Below are 18,843 nucleotides of genomic sequence, written 5' to 3'. Positions count from 1 at the left end.
CACTTACTTTTTAAATTCTTTATATTATGTGCTTTCAAGCAGAATCAGAAATACTACAACACTGCAAACAAAGGCAAATGTGGTATTTCTAAATATTTGTGAGTAGCATTTAATCTCTTGGACAGATGCTTACATCTCCAAAGTATTCTGCCAGCACTGCCTAATCAGTCTGTAGCAGGTCTGTGATGTAGGCAAATAAACCACACTGTTGAGTAGGAGGGCAACAACGATGGAAAGCACACCACCATCACCATTTGCTCAGGAGCATGCAATAAGCACATGCCAGTGCTGGGAAGTCAAGGTTTTCAGGCTCCTTTTCAGTCCTCATGGCCAGGGGTGGTCAACTGGTGGTGCAGGGACCTGACCCAGCCTACCAGAAAGTTTTGTCTCATCACCTGGAAAATCACTGGTCACCTGATAAATTGATAGCATGGCAGGGTATGTGTGTTGGGGTGGGGGGAAGAAACTGCACAAGAGCTTGCAAAGGCAGGTGAAGCACAGTGCAAACAGGGATTTTGCTGTCCATCCTGCAGACCTGCAACGCAAAAAGCAGTTGGTTGTTCCTGCACTAGCCTGTGCTGATCACCTCTCAGATAGGTGTGGAGCTGGTTGTGAGTAACCAGGTGAGGAGCCATGGCTCCTGTACTGTTCACACGACAGTTGCCTACGCTTGGTTTGAGAGCTTATATGGATATTGGATGCTGCAGGAACCTCTTGCATACTCTCTGTGCAAAATGAATGTCTGCAGCAGCATTGCAAACTTATAATAGGTACTCCCTATCTAAGCAATAGGGACACCGACACTTTCCTCTTCCTTGCCTCTGGCATGATTTCCCATCTTTCCAAGCATGCACAACCTGTCTTCAGTAGCTTTCTGTGGCTTCCAGCAGACAGAGCAACTCACCGTCCATCCTTCATGCTGCCTGTGCCTGACCCCGCTCTTACCCTGCTCTTTGTCTATGGCAAAGTTCCTTGTTGTGCAGGCAGCAGATGCTCTGTCTGGGAGGTATTGCTCTGGGTGGTTCCTCTATTTGTAAGAAGTTTCGTTTAAACTAACATAAGAGAAAATTTGTTTATCAATTCTGTGGGCGGTATTTGCCATAGGTAGCATCGCAGAGAATCGCTTACTCTGTAGAACACAGTGTGTAAGTGTGGGTCACAACAAGGTTTGTATTTGGAAAGGAAATGTCAATGAAGGATTGTGTTGCAGTAAATCTAGTGCTGGTCAGAGGGTCATTCAGCGATAAACAACTGGAACACCTAGAAGGTATCTTTGCTGGCGTAAATAAGTATAACAATGTAGGGCAGCAGAACAATTCAATTACTTTTTAATGTCTTGCCATTTAAAAGGATAGTAAGGTATATTTAGGAAAAAAAATAACAAAACTTCAGATGATGCTGGCTAGAATTAAATTATGGAATGTTTTCACTGTACCAGGTAAAGTAGGTTTAAGACTTTTTTGTCTGGGAATGTTATCAAGTTTGGAATCATGCACAGAGCTTACATTTGTGAAATGCAAAACAGTTGATCCTGGACGAGACTGAGACTGAAATAATTAGCCGCAATAAAAAGGATGTATACACAGGAGTGTTGAATTTGTTTGTCAATGAAGGATTAACGTAGGCTTTTTTTACTCACTTAAGGCTCAGTGAAATCCACCCTACATTAAAGGCAACATAAAAATAGAACACTGACTTTCAGTTGGTGCAGAAGATAGGTTAGCATAGTAGGAAATACTAGAAACAGAATTACATCAATACTACACACTTTTATATAAATGATATTTTGAGACAGCATTTGAGATTGTTTTTATCCTCCATTGGCTATGGCAAAAATCAATCAGCCAGACAGCAAAAAATAACTTTAAAAAGGGGAAAAATAAGCACTGTCTTGCTAAATCTATCTAATCATTATAAAGCTGATCTGCTGCTGCCCTGGGGGGTCACTTAATTCAGGATGTTTTGTCCAGTTCTAAAACCTGACGTGCAGAAGCCAACAAGTCTCATCTCAGTGGTACAGCCTACCCATCAGAGGAAAGTGGAGTGATACCAATGTACTTTACCAACTCGTCCCTTTCTGGGGCAAATCCTGCCATGCATTCTAAGTGCAAAACTGGCAAGGTCTGGGGCTTAGAAGGAGGATTTTGGAAGCTGCAGAGAAACATCTCTGCATTTCTCTATCTGGGGAAATGGCAAAAGTAGTGGAGATCTACTGCTATTTGGATCCTGCAACCTCTTTTTGTCCTGCTAGGAGAAATGGTGGAACTGGGGTTGTTACCTGAAGTGTCTTCTCCGTAAGGTTCAGCTGTGCTCACAATGCATAACAATTTCTTGTCCCCTGCAAGTGCAGGTGCATGGGTGGAACAGCCTCACCAATGTGTACCTCGGTGTGATATTTCTATTTACATTCATGTGCATACTTTCTTATTCTATATATGCGAATACAGAGTTTGTACAGGCAACAAGGAACAGATAAATTCTGCAGGCACTGTGTATATGCCAGAGGCTTGGGTTCTAAAGCAGATTTCTGTATTTGGGTGGCCAGTTTCCTGAGCAGTTTCTGAAAGCTTCGATCAGGGTAGCTCTGATGTCCAGGAGTGCACAGCATTTCCTCCAGTTAGTCCCATTCCTGACCCACAAGTTCTGTCAAATGCAATAACCATAATTTGGGAACTACACGCAGTTTTTGGCAAACATTACGTAAGAGAAAGGTGGGACCATGCTGTGTAGTATAGAACCATAAGAAAACCCTAAAATCTTTATCAACCGCTCTGCTTCAAGACAAGCCAACTGCTGTGAGGCTAATTCCTTAGAAAATATTTCCCAGCTGCCCTGGCATGAGATGCTCTTGTAATACCCATCGAGAGGTGTCTCGTACCTTCTGGAGCATTTGGCAGTCCTCGGCAGCGGGCAGCTGGATGGGCCAACCAGCCTGACCCTGTGAGGATGGCTATCTACATCTTCTGCGGAGGCTGGTGTTCCGATTCCTTTGTTTATGTAACAATTTCTTTTTGACAGCCCTGTTCTCCTTTGGCATGCTGTGATAAGAACAAATGGCTCCATTTTTTCTTTTCTACCTTCAGATTTCAGAGTCTTCCAGACCCCTGCCGAAACTATCTCAAGGGATACAATGACAATTATGTTCTGTTTGTACTACAAATCCTGTACAGCAACCCCTTTAAATGTATTTTTATTGTTTTGTTTCATTTTGGAACAGGATTAGAATGGAATGCAACCTATTGTACTACAGCAAACAATCTGCACTTCCATAGATAGCATGAAATTTTCCAGTTACATCTTGATACCTTCAAGGCAATCATGTAACAGTTTTCCTAGTGACTTGATGTGAGAAGTATGCATCTTCATATAAGAAGAAATGGGCCAATATATAGTGGAGATATTAACTCTCACTACTATGCCATTTTACTGCAAATAAGACGTTTTTCTTTAACTCAGATTAATTTAACTTTCTTTTCTAGGCTAATTAATCCACTAATTTGCTAGGCTCTTTTCTGGAGCTGCTCTTGGGCTGTGGCTCTGCAATATGTGCATGTCAGCAGCAAAGATGATTTGAGCAGTTCCTGCTGAGGGCTTGGCCTCACCTGGCTGGTCACGGCCCTCTCCAGGGGACGTTGCAATGCCCACGGTGCTACGGGGCAGCAACCTGGGTAGGGGCAGAAGGGCGACCAGGAGCACATGGTGAGGAAGGAGCAGGGGTGAAGCTGCTGTAGCGTGAATCTGAGTGTACCTTGTAGAATACAGATTTTTAATTCGGTTTAGTGTAGAATTTTGTTCTACTAATTGCCTTAATTTAATATGTTAAACATGTGCTTTCTAAAAGGTGTGACAAGTCTTAGTTCTTCTCTATCTGTGCAGCCCCATAGGCTTGTGCCCAGTAAGAGCACAGTGCATATACCAGGATCACAGTGGTGAAAGCAGGGACCTTCTCAGTGGGTTTGTGCTGACAGAGCCTCAGCTACAAGACCCACCGGTACTGGAAAATCTGCAAAACTTTCCTTATTGGTAGGCCATGAATGGTCTCTGCAGCCCAGAAAAAAGGGTGTAGACAGCCAGAGAGATACCAGGCCTGTATCCTTTGGGAGATGCTTGGATCCAGCACAGCTCCTTGGCAGCCTGGGCTGTCAGTGGCCTTATGGCTGGAACACACAGCTGTGCCAGCCCCTGTCCCTGGGGACAGTCATGGCATGTAAGCTTCTGTTCTGTGGGATCTTCACAAGCATCTTGGGCTTTACTGCCATGGGAGTTGGAGGGGTGCTAGTTCTAGCTAGTGGGGAAATACTGCAGTATAAGATACTGCATCTTCAAAACAATGTCTTCCAGTTTATTGCCACAGCTGGCAACTGGTTCATGGGAACAGTGGGAGACACATGTTTCTATCCTATAGGGCAGACACCTGAGAAGACCCAGCTGTCAGAGCAGAAAGCCTGACAGTGTCAGGATTCCGTGTCTGGTAACTTTATATTTGAAGAAATAAGATGAAAACTTGCAGGGTCGCTTTTACCCTATTCTACCTCTCTCTTTCCACTCACATAAAAAATGTTCCTCCACCACTTTTCTAGGCTAAGACAAACCAACCCCAGGAGTCAGTGGAGGATCGGATGCCTGAACACAAAGTGTGTACACTAAAACATGAAAAACAGTTGTTAGTTGGGACGAATTCATCCTGCATTTGCTGGGGCAGGGGAAGGGAATTCATTATACTCAGAAAGGAAATTTTTTGGGATGCAGACTAATGTTTATGGAACTGAAAAAACTCACTGGAAAACCTTTTCTTCCTCTTGCCTTCTTCCCTCCATCCTGCCTCCTTCCAAGCACCTTTGACAGCCCTGTGCACATTGAGTGCTCTGGCATTAAAAGTTCATGTTTCACATGTAACAAGAAGACTTTAAGACAAGCTTTTGGATTTAAAGCACCCACAGTTTTCTCATGGTCTGAATTTGGACTGGCCCTAACAAGGAATCAGGAGCTGCCACAGAAGCTGGCTTGTGACTGATGTGTTCATTTTAGACTCCCAACATTTGAATTGTTCTGATCCCCGACACCATTAAGGAATACCACTGTTTCTGAATATGTTGACTTGCTGGTGAGGCTAGGGCTTGTCTGGCCATGAGGATGTGATTGCATTAGGCTTAAGAGAGTGGTGATCTGATCTGACACAATAACCTGATTTCTGCAAGCCTACTTTTCAGTCTCTGTATGTGTAGATCTGTCATTGTTTAAATTAAGCCAGCAACAAAACAGCAGACTTCTAAACAAGGATCCTTGCTGCATTTTCAGTATGTCTCTTTCTTTCTGAAACTGCCAAGTCTTATCTAGTATATGCAGATAAATGTTCAGGGGAGGCAGCTCCTCTACCTTCTTGATATTATCCATTCAAGCTATGTACCCCATGAGCTTGTGTGTGGCTCTAATATAACCGAGCAGGAGAAATGTGCTGGGAGATTATTCAGGAATACTATGTTTCCCTGTTTAAATTTTGGATTGACTCTGCATCTTCCATTGTTCCAACAACAAGACAGTCCTAGAGCCAGATAGGATTAAAATAGTGTCCTTTTCACTCTCCTGCAGAAGGGAATAAACATTACACAATGTGTGTGTGAAAATGGCATTTAGAGTTAAATATTTTTATGTGCTATCTCTGTTATACGATCATTGCTTTAATTACAGCTAATTGCAATTGAAGCATCTACAGTTCTGGTCTCAAAAGGAGCCCAGGGTGTTAGAGGCTTATGCTGAGCTAACGCATGTGTTTTGCAAAGGCTGATTCCTTCAGACAGCTCAGCTACTGCTGTGCATTTGTGACAGTCCTTTGTGGGGAGGAGGGAGCACAGCCCTTCTGGAGTTTTCAGGTCGATGCTCATCTGTTTCTTGCTGCACTCCTGCTTTTTTGAGGTAGCAGATAGGAGTATGGTGCATGGTTCTCTTTCTTGCTGTTTGGCAGATCTGTTTTTGCGCCTTTCCTCCCCACACAGCGTATCTTCGGGTAGAGGAGAGGAGCTGGGAGGAGAAGTGCAGGAGGAAAAAATGTTGTGTTTGGTCCCTGCTGCTTTGGTTCCTCTGATGTCAACACGATGGGACTACCATTCCCCAGTTATTTCTGGGGCTCTGAAACCGGGAGCTTTCCTGACACCCCACAGCCACCCCAGTATCTTAAAAAACCCAAACCACTGAGTTATGTGTCTGAATGGCTGGCAAGTATGCACACTGCAGGGATAGTCAGCCTTGCTTTGAGAGCAGGTGCATGCGGTATGTGAGAGACCCTCAGTTCTATACCTGACTGGGAGGAGATCTCTGAAGGCTCCCCTAGATTTCAAGCACATGGGCAGGGAGGTGTGATTTGAAAGAGAAAAATGGCAGGCTTAGTTTTTACAGCAAAAGCCTCCTGTTTCTCCTGTCAAAGCAGGTTTTGGAGTGGACTTTAGTCAGTAAATTTCAGATTAGACTCACCATAAAAAAAAAACTTCTCCTGAGCCACTTGCAGACAAGCCCTGATGCAGATTTCAGCTTCTCCATCTCATAGCCAAGTTCTTGTCAGTTTATGTTCATGCTCTTGGGAAACTGTCTTGTTATCAACAAAACTCATTAGCATTTTCATCTGTGATACTGGACTAATGCTGAAAATATCCTGGGCTCCATGAAAACGAATCGAAAACAAATCAAAACCAAAACATTATCCCTGCCATCCCTCTTCTTCCAGGAGGAGTGCAGCGCATCAAGGCAGAGTCACTCAGATGCCTCTTGGCTGCTACTTTACCATACAGCTTCCCTGAACTGGACCTATTCGCTGTATGGAAGACAGAGCCTTGGAAACCATGACTCTAAGGCTTTGTAGCTATCTTGCAGAGCACAGCCTGCAACTCGGAAGCACTCTTTTCTGGGAAGAGAGTAGGTGAAACCAGTGTTGTTGGCCAGACCCAGTGCTCAAGTCTCCCCTAGTGAAGAGACATGAGTCCAGGCAGAGAAGGGAGGAATGTCATGCTCCATCCAATGTTTTTGTGGGAAAAGCAAAGTAAAGCACAATGAGCAGGTGTTTTGGATCCATCTCTGAGGTGTAAACTAAAGGCTGAGAGGGTAGGTGATGTGAAGAGTTGCTGGTGTTAGAAATTTGAGAACCCTGCCTTTCAGAATGGCTCAGCCTGAGGCTTTTGCTTGCTGGCTCTTACAGATGATTTCTATGCATCTGGGAAGCTGTGCTGTCTGCAGGAAAAAGTCTCTGAAACAACAGGAAAGGACGTCCTATATGATGAGTGCAAGGAGGGAAGAATCTCAGCTCTCAGAGACATGTAGCCTTTAAGACGTTTGAAAGCAATGATATTTCATAAAGGAGAATCTTTGAGTAAGAGCTAAGCAGTTATTGTTTCTGGTCTTATAGATGACCCAGGAATGTGATGTTTTTACTGGCACTCAGTGAGACAGCTCTTGGTTGGGAGCTATCCAAGGCTCCTGGCATGGCTTCGGCATTCCTGCAGATTTGACACAATGATTTTAACCAAAATCCCACATGCTTGATATAATCACTCAGTGCCTTTAGAAAGGGTTTTATACCTAATATGGACAAAAAAGGGCTCTGCTTTTTCAGAGATGTGACGTGTAGTGAGCAGGTTTGGATCCAGAAATAGACTCATCTGTATTCACTTAGCTTTGGTATTTTTTTGTGGTCTTTATTATAACAGGCAGGCACCTGCTGACTGTCCAAGTCTAGATTGCAATATTCAGATTTAAAAAGCACAGCTACCCCTCGGTTTCTGTTGATTGACATCTGTGTGAAATGTAAATGTCAAGCACACTGTGGAGAAGTTAATCACTATATCATCAGAGACCAATGAGACAAAAATAAAAATATACCGGCCTTCTATATGGATACAGAGGAGATGATCAGCCAGTTTGGCTAAATGTAAAAGTGGGCAGCAGCTGATGGAAACAGTGAGTGAGCTCTTTAATCACAGAGTCATTATTAATGGAGATGATTCTGTCACTGCTGCATATCAATAATGTACAGCTGCACAAAGAGGCTAAGTGGTGCCAAGTGATTCTTTTACAGCCACTTTTCACTCCATGCAGCACAAGCACAGCTGACTCCACGAGATGCAATGAAGTAGGCAGCCTTGCCTATTGCCTCAGACCCCGCTTTCATCTTTTTGCTCCTGGGGGTGCTGGGGTTTGCTAGTGTACCTACAGCTGTTCTGTGCCGTGATGGACATAGCTCCTGGACAAGGCAGCACCAGAGCTTCCTTGCATTGTATCTTGGGACTACGTGTGACTGCAAATTGAAGTCAAAAAGCTGCATTGTTAAAATAACAGCCCCTAGGAACTGTGTGCCTGCTGATCTGGTGAAAATCAGTTGCAACTACACAAAACTGGAATGCTGCATCACAGCATATTAAAAATACAGTGGAAAGCTGCTATTCATGGCTGTGACTGCTATCTGTGTGCATTGTATACATGCAGGGCACAGGCAGACCAGCTCTCTGCTCTGAGGACCTTGCCAGTGAGGATGGCTTTTCTAAAGTGCTCCACATTGGCTTAATTCTACTTATTTTCCAGTAAATAAGCCGAATCCAGCCAGCGGTTGTACCCTTTTTCACACACAGTGCTGAAGGGCCTTTCCCTGCAGTGGTATCAGCAGGGTTGCAGAGTCCAGTATGCTGAGGGAATCCATGTCAGTCATGCCAATTTAAACCATTTGCTTCTCTAGGAAATATCTTCAATAGGATGGTTATAGCGGACAGTCTTTATAGTTTGGGGGGTCTTGGGGGGGTAGGGGAAGGTGCCTCATTGATTCATACTTGCTTGTTTAAGTTATTGAAGAGTTTCATGATTATCATGCATTAATCTGAGGAAGTTAATGATTTAGCTCATGCAGCTTGTCTTTGTTTAGGTCTATGAGCTTGCTTTCTGTAAATTGAGCTCTCTTTGAACATCATGGAGTGAGTGGGAAACTAAAGCCATTATAACCTCCCTTAGCATTGTAGTTCTCACCTTCCAGCACATTGCCCCAGGGTGGCCCCACTCCTCATGCCACAGCAGGAGCAGAGGACAGTGATAGCACAATCATGACTTAGAGTTGTAGTTAAATGTGCTTTTAAGGCTGCAAGCTGGAGCGATATTGGAATAGAGCTCCAATGCGCTGTGATTTCCAAAGTGGATAAGCACTATTTATGCTTTTCAGTTTCCTGTCTTATGGAAGAAATATGATGCCTTTCCAAGAGTAACTATTTTGATGGAGAAACGGATAGTGAAAGGTGTCACATGATGGCCAACTGTGTGATCAGAGAAGTGTATTTCCTTATGACTCCAAATTAATATGTAATTTCAATCTCCTTTTTACTGTTATCAGCCAAGTGGAAAAGGCCCACGTCTACCTGAAGTTTATTGTGTCATCAGCCGGCTGGGGTGCTTTGACTTATTTTCCAAGGTAAGGTGATTACGTTTTTTTCAATATTGCTTTTTAATTTGATTGTTTACTGAGACACATCCGCAGAGAATAATTTCTTCCTTTGATGGGAGATAACTGTATTTTACAGTTGCTGTTTTGGATATTCCAACCCTATTATTGGGTGCATCAAAGAATGTCTTATTACTTCTGTGACTGAGGCAGAACTTGATTCAAAAAACATCTGGGTGTCTGTATGATCTGGCTGACTGAAGTTTTTTCCATTGTTTTCTAAAGCCGTTCTGTGCTGAGCTGTAATTCTTGGCACCCACAGTTTGCATGATGGGCCAGTACCACTTTTACTCCAATACACCATGGAATGATGAGGCTAAGAAAAAAGATTATTTGATAAGCGAATTCTATATTCTTAACTCTATTGACATTTTTTTTATCCTAAGAGGCTAGGAAAGCATGGATAACCTTTTAATTGGCCTCTACATTAATGAATCCAAAGCTACATTGTATGCTGATGTGGTTTACTTAGGTAATACATTTCCTGACACAAGAATTTCAAGACAATAGGGAGGGCATTGCAGCTAAACTGAGGGATTTAATAGCCATAGAAACAGTTAACTGCCAGTCAGATCCAGAACTGCAAGCATTCTTCTTCTGTAAGACCAATAGTTATTAAAATTAACTAGTAATAACATTTCTGATTGATTGACATTTGAAATACCTCTATTGTTGCCAGTTTAGGGCCTCCTAATCCTCTGAGCATGTCCTGCAAAATCCAGTGAGCACCTCAGAATTTTGTATAGAATTTTCTAGTGATCTTGGAGAACACTAATATATCTAATGTCAAATGGCTGCCTTCCCCTTTTCCAATTTTGATAGTATTCATAGCAATGTTTTAATTTGCCAGAGATTTTCACTTCAGATATGGGAAATCTCACAGAACTTACGTAGATTTTTTTTTTTGTTCATTTGTATAGGAATAAAGCTGAAAAGAACAAGTAAATCATTGAAGTTAATAAAAATCATAGCATTTATATTGTTCATATGATCTAATACAGAATGTTATCTTCAAAGCAGGTTTCAAGCTTTTCTAGATAAAACTTTGTTTAAAACAAATCTTATATGAAGAGAAACAATTGGGTTGCAATAGTTAATTGCAGTTCTGCTTGTGACATCTTTCATAAAGTTCTGAAATAAAGGGTTTATAACAGTGTCTCTTGGACATAATATGTATCTAAACACAGATATGTGTGAGCAAAATGGAATGCATTGTTCTGGGAGGATAACATAGCTCACCAGACTTGTGGTATGGAGAGAGGTCCTGAGGCTCTTTGTTTGCTTTTATGTTTTTATCTAATGTTGATAGTGCATTAATTTTCAAAGGAAAACTTGGGAGAGTTTTTTTTCTAAAAAGAAAAACTTGGGAGAGTTTTTTTTCTAAAAAGAAAAAAAAAAAAATCAGTATCCCTACAACCAAGTATCACTGCAGCTGAGGTATAAATTCAGACAAGGAAGGTCATTGCACCAAAATTGCAAATAATCTGCTTTCCCAGTTCAGTCTGTAACTTGAAAAAAATTGTCTGATCATCCAGGCAAAGTGAACCCAAGGCTGACAGGTGAGTGTAGTTTCACCAGCTTCAGCAGGGACTGCTCCCAGGCATTGTGGCAGGCAGGCTCTGGCCACACAGGCCACAAATTCTTGGTCTGTGAGGGAAGGAAGGCTCCCACTCAGTTGTATATTGGGCCCTGAATGGGGCTGTAACACATTTGTGCTCTTTTTCAATTGCTGGGCCACAAAACGACGCCAGCCGCCCCGGAGTCTGGCCACAGCGGTACTGTCCTGCGGAGTGCTGGCCACCGCCCGACGGCACCAGGGCCGGGGGGAGCAGGGTGTTTGGCAGCACGCGGGGCTGGATTTAGCACAGCTCTCTAGCACACACTCCGAGCACCACATTTGGAAAGGGCTTGGACAAAACAGCTGCTAAATGAAGGAGGAAGAGTTTGAGCCTTAGCATCCCTCTTGGTTTTGAAGACATGTGTAGTGTGGATGGAGACAGGAGTTCCTGGAAAGCGAAACAGTCTCTTTTTTCAGCCTAGTGAGAGGAACCTGGGCTGTCCTAATTGATAAATCTAGTGAAAGGAAAACGGTCATGATGGTGCACTTTGCCGAATTAGTCAGAACAAGCAACAGTTGTCTTACAGAGTGATGAAAGACCACAAGATATTAAAACTTGGATATTATTTATCAGAAAAGCAAAAGGAGCCCTATGTTTTAAAATGTTTATCATCCAGTTTCTGATAGCCTGCATTATTGTAATCCTTCTCAAAGCCTTTTACGCTCACTGCTGTAATACCTACTGCTAAGACAGACTTCAGAACCACAGATATCTTTACTTCTAGCCAGTTCATTTGGTCATGGTTTCAACAGATGTTTTTGACCATTTTATCTCCTGAGATCTCTGTTCAACTTTTAGTCAGTTTAAATGCTCCTTTTTGCTTGTGTTGTGAAGGTTGTTGGGACAGGGATACGACACACACGGCTCCCAACTCCAGCAACATAAAACATCAAATAATGACTGCAGAAAAGGAGATGTGTGTTGGGCACATAACAACTGCGTGCTGGCAGTATGCAGGAGCACTAAGGGACCCAGGGCATTGCCTTGGTTCATTGCTACTTTTGGTTTGGGCAGCTGGTTTTGTTTGGTGAGGATAGTTGTTGTGCTGCAAATTACATCAAGAATGAAATTCATATCTTCATTTATGGTTATCTGCCACTTCCGTGAACTGGAATGCAAGCTATGTATATAGGGTCAGCTTTGCTTTAGTTAGGTCTTTACTACATTGCAAGGAGGAAGGGGAAACTATGCACCAGTGAATGACTCCGTTGGCATTTGGTGTCACTAGCTATCACTGTAAGTCACCAGCATGTGCTTAAGTATCTTTTAATGTTCTGTTTCAGTGAAAAGCATTTCCAAGAGAAACAAGAGAAAATGCCTGGCTCAGACCCACTAACTCTTGTATGGCCTCATGCTCTTGAGTGGTGGTTAAAAGATCACCATTTCAGGTCAAACCACTAACTGCTTTGAAGCTTGCTTTCTCATCTTCTTTAGGTTTATCGTCTATACGGTCTGTCTAATGTGGGAAAACTTAGCTGTGATCTAATTTATGTTGGCCCATGTGACCAAAGAGAAGAAAATAATAGTCCTCTCTATCTGTAAGAAGTTCCATCTGCTTAGTTCAAAACTAGCTTGCCTGCTCTGCGTCATGTCAAACAGAAAATGACCTTAATGCAGGCACCCAGGGTAAACAGCTGGGCATGCTTCAGGAGGCTGCTCGGGGCTGGCCCCAGCTCAGCACAGACTGCGACGTGACTGCTGCCACCACTGCCGGGACTCTTCCAGGAGCTCCTTCCTGGTGGACCTCTGCTGGTATCATAGCATGGCAGTGTTGCTTTCTTGATGGTCTGGCTTTTTCCTGCCCGCTCAGTTGAAATGGAAGAGATGCCCAGGGTAGAATAAAGTGTTTCTCCTTAATACAAATTTCAAGATGTACCGCTGAGGTGTGATGCTGACCTGGCCTGTGATCATGAGATTTGTCTTTATCTTTCTCTCCATAAGCTTACCCTATTGTTCAGGCAAAATCACAACAATATGGATCCCTTTTGCCATGCTGAGTCTTCTTTCTCCTTTCCAATTTCTCCCTTGTCTCTGTGTTAACTGCATTCACAAACAGGCTTCATTTTGCAACTGGAAAATGTATCATTTTTAGAGTATATGATTGAATCCAGTGGCTCCTAATGGTAGTGAAGAAATGCATGGCAGAGGAGAATTAAGCTTAGATCTGTCATGTGTTTAGGCACATGTGGGTCAAAAGATGCTTCAAAAGTGTATGTGGTGCTGACATGTTCTGTCTCTTTCTCTCATATGTCTTACTAATGGATCAGATCCTGGATGAGGTTGAAAGGAGAAGGGGAATATCTGCTGCCTTGGTTTACCCATTTATGAGGAGTCTGATGGAATCTCCTTTTCCTGCACCTGGAAAGACAATCAAAGTCAAAACCTTTCTGCCTGGAGCTGGAAACGAGGTAAAAAGCAACTGCAAACATTAAGAGTCAAAGCCTCCCCCCTCACCACTCCAATAGCAAACAGCAAAAGGAAAACAGGAGGAGACATACAGATACTGCAAGGCATGTGAGGCGGCACACCCTCAAAATGAGCAGTGCAGGAGCTGCACCAGAGTTGATATGCCAGTTCCCACTGATGATTATAAGCCAATTTATTGTTATGTATTTGTTATGTTACATTTATTAATAAGTTGCATTTAAGAAAAAACCCACAAACAACACAAATGTCCTAGTTTTCCTGGTCTCGTGTAGTTATCAGACTGCAGTGCTCCTGACTTTTATCACAGTGATAACAAGCAAGTGTAAGTTTCCCATGCTGACTGTACTTGAACAGTTCAGCAGCTGGTTGTTATTGCAAACCTCATTACAGCCTGTCCCGGCCTTGGTAGGAGTGACCAGCAGCATTTAAATGGCTCTTTTTGGCAATAAATACCCTTTAACTGGCCCTCAAAGAGATAGTCTATATTTGGAAAAGCATGTCATATAAAAGTTTGTGTGTGTGCGCACATACAACAGATTTAATTTCTTTTTATTACTGACTTGAGTAGCTAGATGCCTTGCATTATACAACATATGCCTTACTGGAAAATGGCAATAATGGTGCCTTGCTTAAAAAGATTTTTGTAACCTGAGGCTTGCTAGCCATTCACCATGTCAAATTCTGCTCTCTGCATGTGAACATATAGTAGCTCCACTCTGGTGGGCAAGCATATAGAGGAAATATGTTACTGCAGATAGGAATAGAATTTGGCCCAGTTAGTGAAAGCAGGAAAAAAATACCCCTCTAGGGTTATTTTACACTCCTTAGGGTTAGTTTTACAGTACTACTACTATTTTTACATTGAATCCTATTTTCTCCAAGTGTAATGCCACTGACTTCCATAGAGTGGGCCTGTAATGTCACGTGGTACCAAATGAAAAGGGTTCCTTGTATAAGTGACTTGCAAGGCACGTTTAAGTTGCAGGCATTTTCTTCTGGAAAAGCAAAGGAAAACTGAAAGGCTAACTGGCCGAACAGTGCTTAGATGTGATACTGCTTTTCTGATGTGACTGTATCCGGGAACCATGGATCTGCAACTTCTCTATCGTCTGCTCAAGCTTCTGAACTCTCCCAGAGAAAAACACTGAGATAATTCCAAACAAACAAACAATTCTCTTCTGGCTGAGCTTTGCTCTCTGTTATGCTAGTACAAACTCGTTATTTAAATGGAATGCACTGGCTTAATTAGGAACAGAATTTGTCCTTCCATTGTGGCTCCTCTGGCCTAAACAAAGATGATGATTAATTGGGAAGTAGACAGTATATTTCTTTGTGATTAGCAGACTGAAGCAGAAGGCTTTGCCAGGCAACAGAAAATATCCATGGCATTTGTAAAAGCTGCCGTAACTTGCATTGCATCCTACCCTGCAGCAAGATTTTAGCATTGGAAGTTTTGCAGTAAAACTAGCTCCTCATGACTTGGCACATAAACATGATTTGAGCTTGCAATTTCAATGCTAAGGAATGGAAGTGGGCACCTTTACTAAATATGCAAAAGAGGCAGCATCTCCCGGGGAGGTATTCATGGTATACCGTCGCTCTGCAATTTGATTCTTACTGCTGTTTGGGTCAGCAGCTGAGCGATGGGTATCTAATAATCTGGTACCATAATGTTTCCATATTTCAGCTTTTTAAAAAATCAAACCTGTACACAAATACTGTTCTAACAATGACTTTCTTTTTACAGTCCTGTGTATTGATCACAAAAAATATTACAACTAAACTGGTATGAACTGGTTTTATTTCCAGTATCCTGTGGTCTTGATCATATCCTTAAAACAGTGTGTTTGTGAGGAATACTGTAATGTCTGCTCCAGTTTAAACCCAATACAGTATGCCTGTGGAATGTGGTGTCATGTGCATGAAAACATAAAAGTGATCTAAAGCAATAAAACGATGGTGATTTTTGGACATATGGAAAGAAGGAGATGTATATATGTTCCTGTTAATATGTCTTTAGAGATTTCAACACAGCTTCAAGTTGGCCAACTTCTCCCCTTTCCCTTCTGTTTCCTCAAATTCCTCAGTAGTTCACCATTTGCTGTCTTGCACTTCATATTTTTCTCCCTCTGTTACTCTCTTCTTCATGTTATTTTTCCCTCTTCTTTTTTCTGTCCTCCGCCTTCAAGTTCCACATCTGACCATGTCAATTGCAGAGTAAAAGGAAGATATAATAAAGGAATCAAGAAAAAGGCATTTGAGAAAAGGAAGGAGAGGGCCTGAGGTCATGGATGAAGTATGAAAATTAGACTTTAAAGGGATGTCACAAGTCATCATCTAAGACCTTGTCCTGACTCCCCAGTTAAGTATATATATATATACACACACATATCTCTGTATGGAAAAAAAAAAAAAAAAAAAAAAGGTTTTAAACATTATCTAGTGAACTGTGCATCATAGAAGAGTGAAAATTAAGTAAATCGGGTTTAAATTTTCCCAGCCTTTAAGTTCAGTCCCTGGCTCCTATCTAGATGTGAATTTGAATTGCTAGCCAAGTTTATAACCAAATTTACCTTGTCTTTATGGCTGTTTTAACCCCATAAGATTCTGGCTCCAGTGTTTCCAGTTTGTTACTTGCTTCACACTGTTGACTCAGCCAAGCTTTGCATCTCTGACAGAGTGTTTAGGGAGCAGAACTATGCTTCCCTTGGAAATGACAGCAGACCTAATGTGCACAACTGTGTTCTTGGGAAGAATGATTTGATAGTGAATTGTGTAATACGCCATTTCTCTGGAGTGCTGTGTCTCCAGCCTCAGTTTGCAAAAGAGGACGGGGGTCATTCTCTGTGTCCCCGCAACAGGAAAGCGTGGCGCAGTGCTGGAGGGCCCGGGCTGGGGTGCTGGGCGCCCCTGGCACTGTCAGCCCTGAGCAGTGATGCTGACTGATGTTTGTTGGATGTGTTCAGGTCATTGAGCTGCGGCGGCCCATGGACTCGCGGCTGGAACACGTGGACTTTGAATGCCTTTTCAAGTGCCTCAGTGTTCGTCAGATCATCAGGATCTTTGCTTCTCTCCTGTTGGAGCGGCGTGTGATTTTTGTAGCAGATAAGCTCAGGTAGGTGGCAAAGGGACCTGAACCATACGTTCAGGACAGTACTATCTCTGGATACAAAAGCTTTATGAAATGTCCAGAATGGTTGTCAGATGTGAGGATCCTCTCATTGTAGGGTTTAAATAATTTTTACATCAATGGAAGTTATTTGCATCAGGTGGGGCACACATTCACTAGCAGTCATTAGCTTCCAGCCACTCCTTCTGTCTTACTTTCCTGTCTGTAAAATGGTGACACCAATACTCCCCTGTTTCATAGTCAGCAAGTGTTTGCACGGCGTTTTGAAGCAATACGGTCCTAGCAATATTTCATTTCAGGTTTTGGAAGAGAGTACTTATAAACAGCAGCAGAGATCGTCACTGTGGTGCTTCAGCTTGCAGCCACGCAGTGCAGCCAGGCAGGGAAGTGGGATGCTGGGAGTTCACCTGGTTTGCTCCATGTAGGACAGAGTTTATAATGGGGCTAGGTTTCAAACCCTGCCCTACCAAACTCATTCAGTGGGAGTGTTAAGAATGCTATTATGGTCCATCCCAACTAGTTCGGATATTTTTCCTGGTGCTCATGTGACCCGAAAACAGTTTCTTTCCGAAGCTGTATCTTGGGCTCCTTGCTACATCCCTTCAACATACCTCTTACTTCCCTGCCCTTTGATTGCAATCTTCCCTCCTTGGCTCCTCTTAGGCATGAACTCACCCCAAGGCGTAAGGAGTGAGAGAGACAGCTCACAACTCCACATGGCCTTTACCAAGGAAATTTGAGCTCTCTGTAGGCTGCACCCTTGCCACACAGCAAAGGATCATCCCTTTTTAGGTGCTTGTGTAATCCATATAGAAAAGTGTGGACACTGTAAAGAAGATGTTCTCTTTGCTGTGGCATGATAAATAATAAAAGATGGCAAATAAAAATAAAGACCATAATTTATTAGACTCAGGAACATCCAGTGTCTTTTAAAAGGACACAAAAGACTGTATGGGTGGTTAAAAACACAGATGGATCTACCCAAACAAACTCTGTTAAACACTTTATCAGCCCCGACCTTCTCTGAATGACCGCCAGAAATAATAGCTGCACTTAGTGGCCGCCAGTGTATATAATAGCAAAAATACTTTGCATAGTAAAAGCTTTACAACCTTTAGGGGAGAATTTCTTAAAGCTGCAGACCCTTCTCAGGTTATAAAGTTACTTCCTTAGCAGTCTTTTTTGTTGTCTAGATCAACAGGAACATTTTATTTCATCCCTTCCCTTGTCAGTAACCCTTAGTTTGAATGACCATTTGGGATGACTTAATTTCACATAAACTCCTGGTGAGAATTGTGCAGCTAGTCCTGGGTTTCTGCAGTACTTCAGTAGATATGTGAGTCACACCATGAATATTGGGGCAGGTGGCTTTTCAAAATACTGTTGGTGTGTTCCTTCTGACTCTTTTTCTACAGCATGCTTAATTGCATCGTTCTGTCTGCTTCTGTTTTACTGTTCATTTAGCAGAATTAGTGGCACCCACAAGTCTGACTGTAACTCAGAATGACATAGGTCTGCATTCCTTCAAATGGCACAATGATTTGAGTGGAAAATCATAGAAATGGTGCAGAGAAAATGAGGGCTGTACTCTGCCACTGCCGAGTATTGATCTGCTTTGGACTTCCCAGTTACTCGTTTGTCCTGATTTGGCAAAGTACCCGGAGCCTCAATCCGTGGACCATGGGCACAGTACTGTGGGGACGGCTTGCCGCAGCAGACATCCTCAGCCATGAGGGCTAGGACAGAAAGCAGCCATTCCCTGGAGTGTTTTTCTGGGCCAGCTGTCCTAGCCAACGTCATATAACACTTCTGGGCACTTTCCAGAGAAAAGAAGCAGCAATTAAACCTACTTTGACAGGCTTAAAGCAGCTTGGCTTGGAAAACAGTCATGCTGCTGATGCTGAGGGTTCATGGTAACCCAGGACTTCATCAGGCAACCAGGGTTTTATACACACTGCAAGCCTGACTGGAAGCTAACAGCTCAGGCTTGCCTCTGCAATTACCTTTCTCCTGATAGCTGCCTTGTCCTACAGGACTCAGAGCAGAGCATAAGTGTTCTGCTTCAGGCAAAGTACTGCTGCTCTCTCCCTTTTGGCACACAGAAATAGGGCACCAGGACAACAAGAACAAGAAATGTTAAAGATTCCTTTCAGTAAACACATATCCAAACATTACACTTTTCCACAAAAACTGTTCTTCAG

The 18,843-nt window shown here is 42.7% G+C and overlaps 1 protein-coding gene across 9 annotated transcripts in view; it reads left to right on the top strand.

Annotated features, from left to right (window-relative positions):
- Positions 1-18,843, top strand: part of DENND2B (DENN domain containing 2B) — a 171,655-nt gene that overhangs the window by 131,767 nt on the left and 21,045 nt on the right. For all 9 annotated transcript variants that reach the window (XM_042785699.1, XM_042785698.1, XM_042785700.1 and 6 more), the window contains 3 exons: positions 9,359-9,436; positions 13,353-13,493; positions 16,479-16,627. In XM_042785699.1, coding sequence (XP_042641633.1) covers positions 9,359-9,436; positions 13,353-13,493; positions 16,479-16,627 — 368 coding nt within the window. The remainder of the gene's footprint in view (positions 1-9,358; positions 9,437-13,352; positions 13,494-16,478; positions 16,628-18,843) is intronic.

Source organism: Tyto alba, unplaced genomic scaffold (assembly GCF_018691265.1).
Source record: "Tyto alba isolate M040663 unplaced genomic scaffold, T.alba_DEE_v4.0 Super-Scaffold_8, whole genome shotgun sequence".
NCBI classification, from domain to species: Eukaryota; Metazoa; Chordata; class Aves; order Strigiformes; family Tytonidae; genus Tyto; species Tyto alba.
Note: the sequence above shows the minus strand (reverse complement) of the source record. Positions and strands in the feature narration are given on the sequence as shown.